Source organism: Eulemur rufifrons, chromosome 16 (genome assembly GCF_041146395.1).
Source record: "Eulemur rufifrons isolate Redbay chromosome 16, OSU_ERuf_1, whole genome shotgun sequence".
NCBI lineage: Eukaryota > Metazoa > Chordata > Mammalia > Primates > Lemuridae > Eulemur > Eulemur rufifrons.
The window spans coordinates 84,132,755-84,147,241 of NC_090998.1; the positions used below are offsets into that span (position 1 = coordinate 84,132,755).

The 14,487-nt window shown below is 44.3% G+C and overlaps 2 protein-coding genes across 9 annotated transcripts in view; one reads left to right on the forward strand and one right to left on the reverse strand.

The window, feature by feature from the left end:
• The window catches only part of LARGE1 (LARGE xylosyl- and glucuronyltransferase 1), a 499,273-nt gene that overhangs the window by 141,577 nt on the left and 343,209 nt on the right, over positions 1-14,487 (reverse strand). The window lies entirely within an intron of this gene.
• On the forward strand, positions 11,488-11,813 carry LOC138397447 (large ribosomal subunit protein P1-like). Its single transcript, XM_069491491.1, has 2 exons — positions 11,488-11,562; positions 11,634-11,813. Exons 1-2 carry the CDS (start codon positions 11,488-11,490, stop codon positions 11,811-11,813), a joined length of 255 nt encoding a protein of 84 aa, XP_069347592.1.

Genomic DNA, 14,487 nt, shown 5'->3' on the forward strand with positions numbered 1-14,487 from the left:
ATGTGCAACCTCATTAATGATAGAAAAATGCAAATTAATATCCCAGTTAGGTATCATTTTTCACCTACTAGATTGGCAAAGATTTTAATATTTAAAACAATCATGAGTAAGTACTGCTTAGCATGGGTGGCGATGAGAACTCTTCCTCACTAGGGCAGGGGTGTAAACTGCAACAACCAATTTGGAAAACCACTGGCAATCACTAATAAAGCTGAGTACGTGTGTAGTCTCTGACCCACTCCACACAGGAACACCCTGGAGGCGTGTGTCCTGGGTACTATATACATCTGGCCCTGGAACAACACGGGTCTGAACTGCATGGGTCCACTCACGTGTGGATTTTTTCAACCCAATGTGGACTGAAAATACAGTATTGGTGGGATGTGAAACCCACATATATGGAAGGCCCACCTTTTGTACAAGCGGGTTTTGCTGTGGGACTTGAGCATGCGTGGATTGTGGTGCAGATTTTAGCATACACGGCGGGGGGGGGGGGTGCCTAGAACAATTCCTAGTGGATACAGAGGGATGACTGTAAATAATCCTTATAGAAATGTTGTTGGGAATAGCCAAAGACAGTAAACACTGAAATGTCCCATGACAAAAGAATGGATAAATATGCTGACCTTATTCATATGCAGCAGTGAATGAGTGACATTTACATGTCACAACATGGAAGCATCTCACTAATGTAATTTGAACAAAACAAACAAACAAAAAAGCGCAAGTCCCAGAAGTATTAATGTAGAATGCTTCATTTACATCAACTTAAAATAATGTCTTCCTTGGGATCATGAGTGTTAAACTATAAAGAAGAATGAAAGTGATGAACCCAAAGTTTGGGGTGACAGTTAGCTACCCCTGGGGCAAACAACACACGGGGATTCAAATGCTTGCCTGAGGGGTTATGTCTTAAGCGAGATGGTGGATACATGGATGTTAGGTTTACTATTCTTTAAACAGCATGTAAACATTATATACATTCCTTCCCATGTACAGCATGTCATAGATTTTTAAATATATAAACAAAAACAAAAATGACAACAATCACAACAAAATAAGCAAATAGACTTGGGGCTTGTGGGTGAGGGGACAGAGTAGGTTTGCAGGGTATTCTGCAGAACACCTCCAGCCAGGTGCCAGCACCATTAGGCGTTCGTTAAGCGTTTATTCATACATTTGTCTTCCTGTTTTGACTCTGAACCCAGTGAGGGCAGGGACTGGGTTCCACCTGTGTCTATTACCCCAGCCACGGAGCATGCTGAGGGCATGGGTGATAAGCCACGAACGAACGTCCCTTGAAAGGATGAATAACAGCGAGCTCATCCTCCTAGTGCTGCTCAAGACGCCGAGCTGCAAGTCAGCCCTGGTTCCTCCTCACCTCACCGACAGCATCCCAGTGATGCCAACTCCAAAATGTTTCTGGGATCCAGCCACCTCTCTCTGCAAAGGCTGCTGTGCTAACTTGCCCAGCCGGTCCTAACTGGCCGCCCTGCTTCCATGGCGTGTCCTCCAGCCCCTGCTCCACAGCACACTCTGATCTCATCAGCCCCCTGCTTTAAACATAAAAAACCCTTTAAACATAAAAAACCAAACGCATTATGGTGGCCCCCAGGTCCCTACCCAGACAAGCCCCTTCTCGCCCCCTTCCTCTCCATCTTCACCTCCTAACACCGCTCGTCACTCCCTGTACTCCTGCCACCTTGGACTTTCCGTCCCCCCACGGCCAACGGTTCTTTTCTGCTTCAGACCTCCCCCGCCATGTGCTGGCATGCTCCCTCCAACTCTTCTCAGGGCCAGCTCCTTCGTGCTCTTTCAGCTTCAATTTCTCCCTCCTTTATGTCCCCCTCTCCAAAGGAGGTCGCCCTGCCCTGTCTTACTCTCTAGTTCTGAGCTTCCTTCATACTGCACGTCACGCCCATATTTCTTTTCTTGCGTGTTCTCTTGCCTCTCTCTTTCATGCCTGCACACAGGCTCTTGAGGAGAGCCTTTAACTTACTGATCACTCTATTTTTAGGAATACAGTAAGTGCTCAATAAAAAAGAAAAACCAGGAAGGCTGGGTTAAGTTTGAAGATACTTCTTAGATGTGCTGTGAGCCTTACCCTTTGTTCTGATTCCCTCATGTAAACCAAACAGCCACTTTTCGAAGGACAGAATGCGTCCGTGTAGAATGGGCAGCAGACAACCAGAGCTGGCCTCGTTCTCCCCACCATGCACACACCGGACCTCAGAGGTGGTTCTCTTACGCTGATCCCACTTTCGTCACTTATGAAGGAATGACGTAACTGTCTCTTACGTTCTTCAAGAGGCAGGTGTTAACTCCGAGGAAAAGACTGGTGATGCTCTCCCTCCCCTTGGCCATCCCTCTTTGCTCACCCACCTCGTGGCTGTCTCTGAATCTGTACAAGTTGTGACTCAGCTCAATGTGCTCAGTGTTGACATATTCCTCAAAAGGAGAGAACTGAAAGAAAGTAGTGTGGGCTGATAGGGGACCCAGTGCTTATTAGCAAAAGTTCTCCAATCTTACGAGCTGTTTTCCTAATGAACTAGTTCCTTTTTCCTTAAACTCTTGCACACTCCATTTTCTTTTTTTTAAGAGATAGGGTCTCACTCTTTCACCCAGGCTGCAGTGCAGTGGTGTGACTGTAGCTCACTGCAGCCTCAAATTCCTAGGCTCAAGTGATCCTCCTGCCTCAGCTTCCCGAGTAGCTGGGACTGCAGTTGTATGCCACCATGCCTGGCAATTTCTTTTTTTTTTTTGATAGAGATGGGGTCTTGCTATGTTGCCCAGGCTGGCCTCAAATTCTTGGCCTCAAGCAATCCTCCAAGCTTGGCCTCCCAAAGTGCTGGCATTACAGGCATGAGTGACCACATCCAGCCCCAATTTTTAATTATAGCTCATTCATAAACAGTCAGAATCCAAAAAAAAAAAAAAAAAGAAAAAAGGATATTTTGAGGTTTGTTCAAAGAATTCACATTTAAAAGCAAATAGGTGAAGGATTAACAGAAGGTTCAAGTTTCATTAAGTTGATGTTACCGGAAAGTAAAGTACAAAGGGCTGAGCTTTTCCATCCTTTGGACCACAGCATCGCCCGTAATGAATTCCATACAGCATCACTTTCAACCCTGTGATATTTCATTCATTGATTTTATTGTCAAATGAAAAGGCACTGGTTCCAAGTGGCATTTAGTGAGACGGATGGGGAATGACCCAGACTTCATGACTCGGCGGTTGCTCTCTAATTTTAATGCTACATGGATGGAAAGCAACAGAGGCACATAGTACTTGGGTTCTAACATCTGGAATTGCTTTGGTCAAGGTCCAAGGTACCGACGCTTCACTCTTCAACTCTTCCATTTCCATGGAAATGGCACAGCTCCACCTACCCTGGGTGCCAGTGCGGTGCCTGACCCAGCTTCTCCCGGGTCATCCTGAGGCTCTGAGGGGGGACCTGAACATTCGGCCAACCTTGCTAGCTGTGGCAGAAGATGAGAAATCTGAAAGGAACGCAGATTTTGAAGGTAACATCTGTAAGTATCCCACTGAATGGCACTGAACAGACCATTTCCTAAAAGGTGGCAATGCTGACGAATACACGGAACACTAACAGCCTGGTCTCTGATCTGATCTTGTTACTCTGTAATCAGAGCATTCATTTCTTTGTTGAGGACTCGCCATATCAACATCTCAGGGCTACTCACTCCTCTCAAACCTCATCTGAGTTTTGGTCCCATTACACCAACTCTGTAATGGACATTTCAACTAGGATGCCACTCAAAGTCAACATGCCAAAAATCCATTGATCTGGGTGCAGTGGTTCACATCTATAATCCCAGCACTTTGGGAGGCCAAGGCGGGAGGATCATTTGAGGGCAGGTGTTTGAGACAAGCCTGGGCAACACAGCGAGACCCTGTCTCTACAAAAAAATAAACAACTCAGTTGGCCATAGTGTTGCGTGCCTATAATCCTAGCTAATTGGAAGCTGAGGTGGGAGGATTGCTTAAGCCCAGGAGTTTAAGGCCAGCCTGGGCAACATAGTGAGACCCCATCTCTAAAACAATGACAGCCATCATTTTTAGGCAGCACAATCTGGAGCCTTGAATTCCATTAATCATCTAATTCTGATTAATAATTTCTTTGGAAAAAAGAAAGACAAAAAGCTATAACATTTTTACTATTTCCTGAGAACACATTCTTTGCATATATTACCTATTTTATTTTTGCCAGTAGCTCTGAGGTACGTATATTAATCCTCATTTGCACAGAGGAGGAAACTGAAGAGCATAAGCTCCTTGTCCAAGGGTACATGGCTAGAAAATGGCAGAGGGCTGGGGTTCAAATCCAGGTTTGCCTGATTCCAAAGCCCAGTTCTTTCCATCACCCAAGCTGCCTCCTTCATCGCCTGTTCTCATGGAACCTTCATCGCCTGTTCTCTAGCTGAGCCCTTGTGGGCCCAGATCTCCATCAGTACCTGCCTCCAACTTACACCTTTCCTCCAACTTCTACCACTGCCCGATCAACCTTCCTGTGATACCACATTCACTGCACCGCAGGAACTGACAGTTTCAGTAACCAGAAATCACAGAATTATTAGTGGACTCCCAAAAGGCAGGCGGGCCCTCTCTCGCTGAAGGCTTCAAGACTCAACTCCCTGGCTTGGTTTCGACCTGCCCGTACAACCTCCAAGTGAACATTTATCAGGCATCTACTCTGTTTCAGTCATCTATGCCCCAGGTACAGGGGAAGGTAAACATAAATGGACAGTCCTTTCCTGCAAAGACCTTAGAATCTACTTCTTTTGTGCCAAGTTCCCCTCTTTGTCAGAACAAACATGAAAGCGCCCACTGCCCAAAAAGCCTGGTCTCATGATCGAGGCCCCCAGCTCCCCATGTGGGCATGTGCTTTTGCTCAACTCCCAGGAGGGGCCCTCACTCTTCTCCTCCATGAACCCTCCCCACACTTCTACAGCGAGGTGGAATTCCACTTCTTCCGCGAGGGCCTCTCCATGGTGAGGACTACTCCCATCTCTGAATGACCATCCCTACTCTGGTCTAGCCCACACGATCTAATGCTTCATTTGGATTCAGCCCCACAAACCTCCTCTGAGTAAAACGTGGTGTTGAGTCATGGAAACGCCATCAATGGATCTGAGTCCGCTATTTCATGATGTGGGATCGTGACCAAACTATCTAGTTTCCTGAGCCTCAGGTGACACTTCTGTAAAACAGGGGTATTAGGCTGGGTGGTTGTGAGGACTGTATATAATAACGCTTGGAAAAGTGACTTACAAACATGGTGGGACTAGATGACATCTAAGAGTCCTCCTTCCAACAACGAGATATTGATTCTGGAAAGTCCCAAATCAACCCCATAAAGTATAAAAACAATATTTATTATTTTAACTGTGACTTTTTATATACAAAGCACCTGCTCAATTACTCAATGTGTTTTTTTAATAATTTGTTGCTGTTTCTTCTCTCTCCAACCACTGATTTCTTGTGTCTTACATTCATCTCTTGTTTCCCACCCTGTGCCTGTGCCCTGCCCAAGAGAATGTCAGCATGAACCACACCGAGTAACTGGTGAGGGCCAAACACAAGGCTGCCCAGCAAACTCTTCCACTCAGGGAGGTGTGGGCCTCAGCTCTTTCCCTCTCTCCTGTTCCAGACCACAGTACAAAAAGAGGTTGAAAGCACTGGGCTAATCTTGTGATCAATAAAAGATAAGTAGTAGTGCCTCTGTCGAGAGCCAGGGGAGGCGGTGGGAAGACCATTCGATCAATTCAGCTACAGTCAGAGCTGCGCAGACAATCTTGATTCAGTGCCATGGGTCATTTTAGAGCCGATCCTTTTGGTTGGTTTGATATTTCCAAGCATACTTTAAGCTCCTTAGAGACAAAGGTGGTAGTTACCTGCAGACTTCCTCAAGCACTTTGCAGGATGATGCTATGCACAGAGAAAATTTCAACTGATGAAGGAAGAAAAGACAGGTTAGGAGAGGGGAGGGAGAGAACAAAGATAAGATAAAAGGATAGAGGAAGGATCTGATGATTCCTTACCCTTTCTTAAATATGATGTATTTCTTCTCAAATATCTAGTATGGTGGTTTCTAATGAGGGCAGGACTGATTCCTAGGGGGGAGTTTGGAAATCTGCACAGGTGGTTTTTGTTGTTTTTCTAAGTATTGAGGATGCCATTGGCTAAATTTAGAAGATGAGGTCAAGGGATGATCAATATTCTCTAACATACAGGGAAATTCCACACCACCAAGAATTGTCCCTTGCCTCTTGTGACTTTCAAATGTCTCACCAGATAGTCATTTAAGTGAAAAAGATGTCAATAAGCATCTGTGTATAAAACCAAAACCATATTTTAAACTCCAAGTGTTTCTGCACATTTTAATGTATGCTGAATTTTCTAGCAAAGCAACCACCAAGTAAATCGAGAAAAGATTGTACTTTCCTTTGTTTGGAATTTTACCAAGAGTTGCTCAAGATTCTGTGAAATAATGGTACCAAGAGCAGCATTGCTTGAATATCCGAGTCACCAAAACAATATACCTTTATCTTTCTGCCACATACACAGGTATTCTACCTGTTGATGCTAGTACATGATTATTCCATCATGTCTTCTAGAGTTGTCATTTCTGAGCATTAGGGTGACCAGGCCTCTTGGCTTGCCTGGGACTGAGGGGATTCTTGGATGTAGGATTTTTAATGCAAAAATTGGGAAAGTTCCAGGTAAACCAGGATGAGTTGGCCACTCTACTGAGCATGACCATATTGAAATGTATTGTACTTTGAAACTCATACTACCTATTCTGTTTTATACCTCTCCCCCATGCACATATGGTGCCAGGCACATGGAAAGCAATAAAAATTTTTTTTTTGTTGTTGAATGGAGAGGAGAAGGAGGAAAAAAAAAAAAAGAGGCCATTTTCCTAGAGTAAATTAATTCCTTTTCATATTAATGCTCTTTTCTAGAAACATGTGGCTGACATCAATACACTCCTTCCTACCACTCCATGATCTGAAGCCACGTCATACTCTTACAGTTTTCTGCAAAGTAGTTCTCCAACACATCTTTGGAGGGGAAAGCAGGTTGGCCTGGCTTCTGAAAGAGTATCATAATATCACAGGATCACACACTTCAAGGGAACTGCCGGGTTATTAAATCTGAATTTTTTTTATCCAAAGGGCCTCAAACATGTTTTGCTGGCCACTGTGTTTAACCCGTCTTTTGAAAGGCAATAGAACTAGACAGGAGCCACGCTTGGTTACCATGCAAGACACACAATGCCTACCTCCTTACACCTGAAAGCTTTACGTACTGACATTACCTGCCTGTCACCTGCACACACATGCGTCTGAGACCTTGCTCTGCCAGGATACAGATCCTCTCTATAAGTGATCCTGAGCCTCACCTTGAACATCTGTTTCGAGATAATTAGGAATAACTGGAAAACAGTTCTCTTTTTGATTCATTTATGGTCACAAGAGGAAAATAAAGAGTGCAGAAAAAGAGAGGGTGATATCCCCAGAGAAAACTCAGCTGTCAGCAAGATGGCAAAGCTTCTGCATCCAAAACACAGCTGCTCATCTGCAATCTTGAAGCAATTTTGTTCAAGGGAAAAGTGGCTGAAAAAGAAGACAGTAGAATGGAAGTGAGAGGCCAGGAACATCCGTTTCTGAAAGTAATATCAGGACTTACTGAGACCTAATGCCCTCCTTGGTCAAACCACATTTCTCTTTACCCTCATCATCTTTAGGAGCCACAGGGGGTGTGCACCCCGATCGGGGCAGAAGAGCTGAATTTGGGGAATAGTATAGCCTGCTCACTGGAACAGAGCTTTGGGGTTTAGTACAGTTGAGTTTAGAAGCTTTTTCAGGAATCTTGCCTAATCCAACATAGAAGGTGTATTCTGCGATTGGACTATCAGGGTTTGAATCCCTGCTTCCTCTCTTCCTACTTGTGTAACTTTACCAGCCAAGGCCAACTTGCGTATCTCTTAGTCTGCCTCCTCATTTATTAAGTAAGGATGATAATAATAGGATTTAAATTGTTATGAAGAGAAATTGAGGGAGATAACGCAGAATAAATGTTTGGTCCAGTTCCTGGTACATACTAGATATCTAGTATCAGTCAGCCATTATTTCTTTTTGTCACAGCTTTATTGAGATACAATTACCATACTATACAACTAGCCATTCTTTTCAAGACAGAGTCTCCTTCTGTCACCGGGGCTAGAGTGCAGTGGCATCATCATAGCTCACTGCAACCTCAAACTCCTGGGCTCAAGTCATCCTCCTGCCTCAGCCTCCCGAGTAGCTGGGACTGCACGTGTGTGCCACGATGCCCGGCTAATTTTTTTATTTTTAGTAGAGACAGGGTCTGGCTCTTGCTCAGACTGGCCTCAAACTCCTGACCTCAAGCAATCCTCCCACCTCAGCCTCCCAGAGTGCTAGGATTACAGGCGTGAGCCACGCGCCGGCCAGGCCATTCTTGTTAACCACATTTCTGCTGCCCAAATACTGCCCAGAGCCCATAATCTGAATAGGTGTGATTACAGTATGTTGTCATTTAAATAAAGTATCATTTTGTTTTTGTTCTGCTCCTTACCCCCACCTCCAGGGAACAATGGGATATTAATTATGCAAGCAGCTAAAAAGGTACATTCATCAAGAGGTCACAGCGAGAAGGGCAGGATCTGAGAGACCCAAATGGCAGCGCCAAGATTGCAGATAACTAACGCTAGCAGAGGGTGGTGCAGGACTTTTTTCACCCATGCGACACGGAGCTTCCCTGACATGACTCAGACGTGTGTTAGGATGTGCTGCCCTGTGGTTCCCAGGCTCACCTATACTCGCTGGAACTGAAGGGCCGTATGAGCTTGTCACAAGTTCTCTTTTCTTAGGTCGTGTAGAAATAACTTTCCTGGGAAAAGTTTTCAAAGAGATGAAAAAGCGGCGCTAAGAGCTGCGCTGCAGCTTAACAGTTTTCAAAGCGCCACTGGCAACAAGGGGATTCTGTAAGGAATGTTCTCAGAAAGGCCCCACCTGGGGCTGGAGGGCCCCTGACACTTGTGGGTACATATTCTTCCTTCTCAGATGAATCGGGAGGAGATCAACAGACCGTAATTATGATGCTTTAGTGAAAGTAAGGCGAGGCCAATGGGTCCCTTCCAAGAAAGGGTTTGCTTGTCAGTTGTAAGGAAAGGCGGATATTGCAATCTCTAAAGGGCTCTTTGTTAAAAGTTTCTACTTGATAATTATGCCGTCTAAAGATTCTTTGTCAAAGTCCTTCTTTGTTTAGAAACCAGGCTTGCTTGTTCTTTTGAGTTCAACAAAAGATCAGAGAAAAATTTGTCTATCAGGGTTCCAAAAAAGGTAAAGGAAAGAAAGCTGCTTGTCCTCATGGGACCTTAATTTCATGCCCAAGAAAAATAATAGAAGGGTTTAGAATACCCTCAGAAGCTTGTGGTTATATGCAACTCCCCCTAGACACACACACATACACCATCACTCCCCAAATGACAGTTAACTCCCCCATGTCTTAGGGTTCGGCTAAGCAATTTCCCCTTCAAGCAATGGGCTAGAAGCAGTATGGCTACGACCTGGGAAGTACTGAGCATCCCAATTAATAGGTAATAAATGGAGAATTAAGGCCTTTGGCCACCATCAGTCTTTTGATACCCCACAAAGTCCATTTCGTTGCAGCAAAAATAGTCCAAGTGCTTAAATAAAGGATCCCTGAGTGTCAGAGATCTCACCTCGACCCAACCCCTTTTACATTTCTCAAACATTCAGCATCTCTGTTTGCATCTCTGAGTCATAGGCTCAACCCCTTCCTTTCCCTGGAAGCCCTCTTCTAAGTCCATGGCTCTTTCCTCTACTTTTTTTAGGGTCAAGGTTGAGCCCCATTTCCCTCACCCACACAGATATTGATCAAGCACTAATTATGACAAGTTCCATGGGCACTGGGGAGAGGGAGGAAGATACAATACGATCTCTGCTCACAGTCCAGAGGGAGCAAGAACACAGAGCACAGAGGCCATTCTCAGAATAGAAGCTCATCAAATGCTTGTTAAATAAACAAGCTTCCTAAACTGGCTTCCACAGGACCCTAAGTGCCCTGAGCCACTGTGTGCCTGCCACAGTTTCCTCTTGGAGCTTCACAGCACCTGGGAGTAGACCGAATGCATCACAGACTGAGTTCCACACTGAAAGCAGTTTCACCCAGCATTTCCCCATGTATTTAGCCATGGAGGCTCTTCTGGCCAGAACACCTGTTAACATCTCGTGTTCTGCAAAATATTCCGGGAAACAGCATTGCATTACAAAGTAGGATGAAATAATTGCCACGAGAGAACTTCAAATAAAGTGCCAAAGGGTGAGCCCTCCTCCATGCTGCTTCCCTAATTGCAAAAGGACGAAGAGGTTAGACAGTTCTGTTTGGGAACTCGGTCTTGCAGTTTGCTACCTGTGACCTTGGCCAAGTCAATTAACCTCAGTGAACCACAATTTCTTCAGCTGTGAAAACATAATGAACCGTCACAGGATTTCTGTGAAAATTAAATGAGATAGCATGTGGAAGCAGCTAGCACAATGCCTGGGAGCAAACTAATAGGTGCTCAATAAGAGTTTATTTCTTTCCCCTCTTATTTCACTGCATTCCTGTAGCAGGATCAGCCCAAGTCACTGATTTGGCACTTTCAGACGTTGGAGAGCACTGCTGATTATCTTCTCCACGGGACAGTCTTCTTAGAACATAGATGTTGGGTACTAGGAGACTTACGCCTTCTACTTAACTCCCAGAATAGAGCAGGTGGCTCCATATGTAATTGACATCAGGTGTTTTACCATAGAGTAGCTATTTCCTCAAGGAACCTCACCATTCGCCAGCGTGTTCCTGGCAGCCAGGTGACATCCTTTTTGATTCTTTATACCTGAATTCCGAGGCCAACCTTCCTCCCAGCAAGCAGGTGAGCTGCAGAAGCAGCCACTAGATAATGACAGGGTGATCTATGATCTGCAGAGCTGGGGGGAGGGGTTCCCACGTGCCCCCTTGGTGCTGCTCTGGAGTTATGCCTGACGTGGCATTTACCAGACAGCCCTGGCATTGTCTAATTTTCCCCCTTGACCCTGTCTGTGCTCTTTCAGAATAGGAACAAGGTCTTGTTTGTTGGTATCATCCAGTGTCTAGCACAGCACCTGGTACCTGATGAACACTGCGTCAGTGATGGGTGGGTGGATGAATGGATGATTGGATGGACTGATGGACGAACAAACAGAAGGAAGAAGGGAAGGGAATGGAGAAAGGACATTCCACTGGACATAAACTCTATAGAAACAGTGCCTTTGGCTTTCCTCAGCTGCCGCCAAGGTGCTTAGTCCTTCCGAGGAAGCTAAGGCCACGTTGGGGGTGAGGCCCTCACTTCATCCGGCGACTAGCACTGCACCTGCCAGCCCAGTCCTCCCCTGCACCATGGCCTCCATCTCTGAGCTCACCTGCATCTACTCGGCCCTCATCCTGCACAATGATGAGGTGACCGCCACAGAGGCTAAGATCAATGCCCTTATAAAAGCAGCTGGTGTAAATGTTGAACCTTTTGGACTGGCTTGTTTGCAAAGGCCCTGGCCAATGTCAACATCGGGGGCCTCATCTGCAATGTCGGGGCTGGGGGACCTGCTCCAGCAGGAGGTCCTGCCCCCTCCACCGCTGCTGCCCCAGCCAAGGAGAAGAAAGTGGAAGCAAAGAAAGAAGAATCTGCGGGGTCTGATGATGACATGGGCTTTGGTCTTTTCGACTAAATCTCTTTTATAACATGTTCAATAAAAAGTTGAAGTATTAAAAAAAAAAACAAAAGAAAGAAGCAGTGCCTTTGTCCTTTGTCCATCACTCCTGTAACCAACAGGACTAGAACAGTGCCTGGCATATAAGGGAAACTAAATAAATGTTAGTTGAATGAACAGATGAATGATTAAATAAACCAAGCCAAGCTGCCGTTTAGAAAATTGGTGGTCAATAATTACTACTTACTGACAAATCAAATTGCATTGAGATTACTTCCTGTTCTGTTTGCTCCCCCAAAGTCTTAGGATATTAAATTAAGAATTAAAATGAAGGGTGAGGGATACTAGCAAAAACGTCTGTCTCCCATGGGCCAAGCAATGCACAAAGTTCAGAGACTGCCCGAGACACTGTCCCTGCCTTCCAGGAGCTACAGCAGCCTGGAAGGGCACCTGAACTAAACAGGGGGTGAATGGTAACAGGGACAAAGAAGAGGCACCCTGCGTGGTTTCAGGCAGACCTCGGAGCACACTCTGCTAGAGATGCAGAGTGACAGTATCAATTAATCCCTTCGGGATCCTAATGTCAGAAATGTAAGCCTTTTATGATGCAGTAAAACTATTTTTATGGGTTTTCCCATCCGTCTCATGTCTTGATGTATTTTTTAATCAAAAAGGATAAGAACAGGAAGTCAAGTGGGTATCAATCTTCCGCTCCTTTCTCTGGTTCTCTGCCCAGGGAGGAGAGGTGAGCCCGCGGGTGCTCACAGCAGACTTCGCAGCGGCTCCTGTCCTCCCAGGGAAGGGTTTCCAGAAAGCGGCCTCCTTCCCGTGGTGGAGAGCCAGGCCTTGCTTAAAGCAACAGACAGTCTCCAAGGGCTGCGTGTAAACAGAATCTCAGTAAACCAAATCTCATGTTCCCAATAACTTCAGATGCACTTGATCTTTATTTCCAAAGACAAAACAAAAAAGCATTTCTTTCATGAAATGTACAAACCGGAAAAAAAGCACAAGGAAGAAAATAAAAACATTACATGCTATCTTATTACCTAGAGATAATTTTAGAATGTAATCTTCGACTTTTATTCCATGTTTAGATATACAGATAGGCATTTAGACAAAAAATAGGATAATGGTAGAATTATTATGTACCCTACTTCTACAGCTGATCTATAAATGTATCATCAACATTTTCTCATGTCAACATTCTACATTTTATGTGCAAGTTCCCTATTACTCTATAGTATGGATAAACTAAAACTTAACAAATCCTTGTTTTTGGAAGTTGGGCATGTTTTCAAAACTGTCTCATTACAAATAATGGTAAAACTCCTTGTTCTCATCTGTCATAATTTCCTAGAAATGAAACTGCTATGTCAAATATATATGCACTTTTAAACTTGAGGTACATATTTTCAAATTGCCTTGCAAACACACTTTCCTGATTTATATTCCTTCCAGCAAAGAAAAGTGTTCACATTTTTCTTACCTTTACTATCACTGGTACTATCTATCTATCTGTATGTATATATTTAAAGGCACTGCCACTGTTTAATTCCTGCTTCAACTTTCATTTTTTTGTTTACTTGCAAAGTAGAATTTTTTTTCATGTGTTAAATGACTTATTTGGGTTTATTTCTTCAATGAAGAAAAACATCCATGTCCTTTGCCCATTCTTCTCTTTATTTCTTAAATTGACTTATAGGAATATTTTATATATTGAAATAGTGATCCATAAATTTTTATCTAGGATGTATATTTTCCCTACAGCAGGTTGTTCCAAAAAAATATAATGGTGTTTTGTATCCTCTCCTCATCCACCCTCCCAGTTTTTCATTTGTCTACTTACTTGTGAAACATTAACTGGTAAAGCAACACTTACGCAGAAGAGAGAAACACCATTCCCTATACCATGTAGGTATAGCACTGACTTATCAGTTGGATGAGCAGAGATTTCATTCCAGGTATATATTCCCTGGGTAAACCTTGCCTCTTAGAGCAACTGCCAACCCAGGCAGAAGCTGGCAGCTGATGTAGAAATTGGTCCTAGAGAAAGGCAGGCAGTGGCTACCTCACTAAGGACAATAAAACTTTGAGTTACGTACAGGTCACAGACAGGGTCAAGAATCTGGAGTCAGAAAACCTACTCCAAACAGCACTGGGGCAGCTCTGGGATTAGAGTTTCTCCTCTCCTACCTGCCAGCCTGCTGGGTCCACTTCTTTGATTCTCAGCTTTCTCACCACCTACCAAATATCATTGTCATCATAATCATCCTATCAACCCCACTCCATAGACTGCCTCTTAAATCCAACCGAAAGCACTTCCCAAACTGCTAAACGTTATCAAAATGATTGTTAAATTTTATTACCAATTTGAATCAGGAATTAGGTGGAATTATCTGGCTTGGGGTCAAAAGCAGAAGTCTCGGAAGCTGACTTACAAGAAAGGCTGTAACCTAGAAGAACCTCCCAGAGACTCCATGCGTCCTGCAATGCACTGGTGATAGCCATAATATTGACAAATACAAGGTGGTGTTATTCTTGGTTCCGCATCTTTCCTTCTTCCCTTCCTTTGTTCCTGTATTTCTCATACATTTATTGAGCAGCAACCCATGGTGTTTCCTTTGGAAGAGAAACTGGAGCTAAAAGACCTTTGTCCTCCTTATTTGTGGCTGGGGGAGTAAAATGAAAAGCT

Bases quoted from the DNA above. Each gene is read 5' to 3' on its own strand.
- LOC138397447 (XM_069491491.1), top strand. From the start codon at position 11,488: ATGGCCTCCATCTCTGAGCTCACCTGCATCTACTCGGCCCTCATCCTG. The intron at 11,563-11,633 runs GCTAAGATCAAT...TTGTTTGCAAAG, and splicing joins ATGAGGTGACCGCCACAGAG to GCCCTGGCCAATGTCAACAT.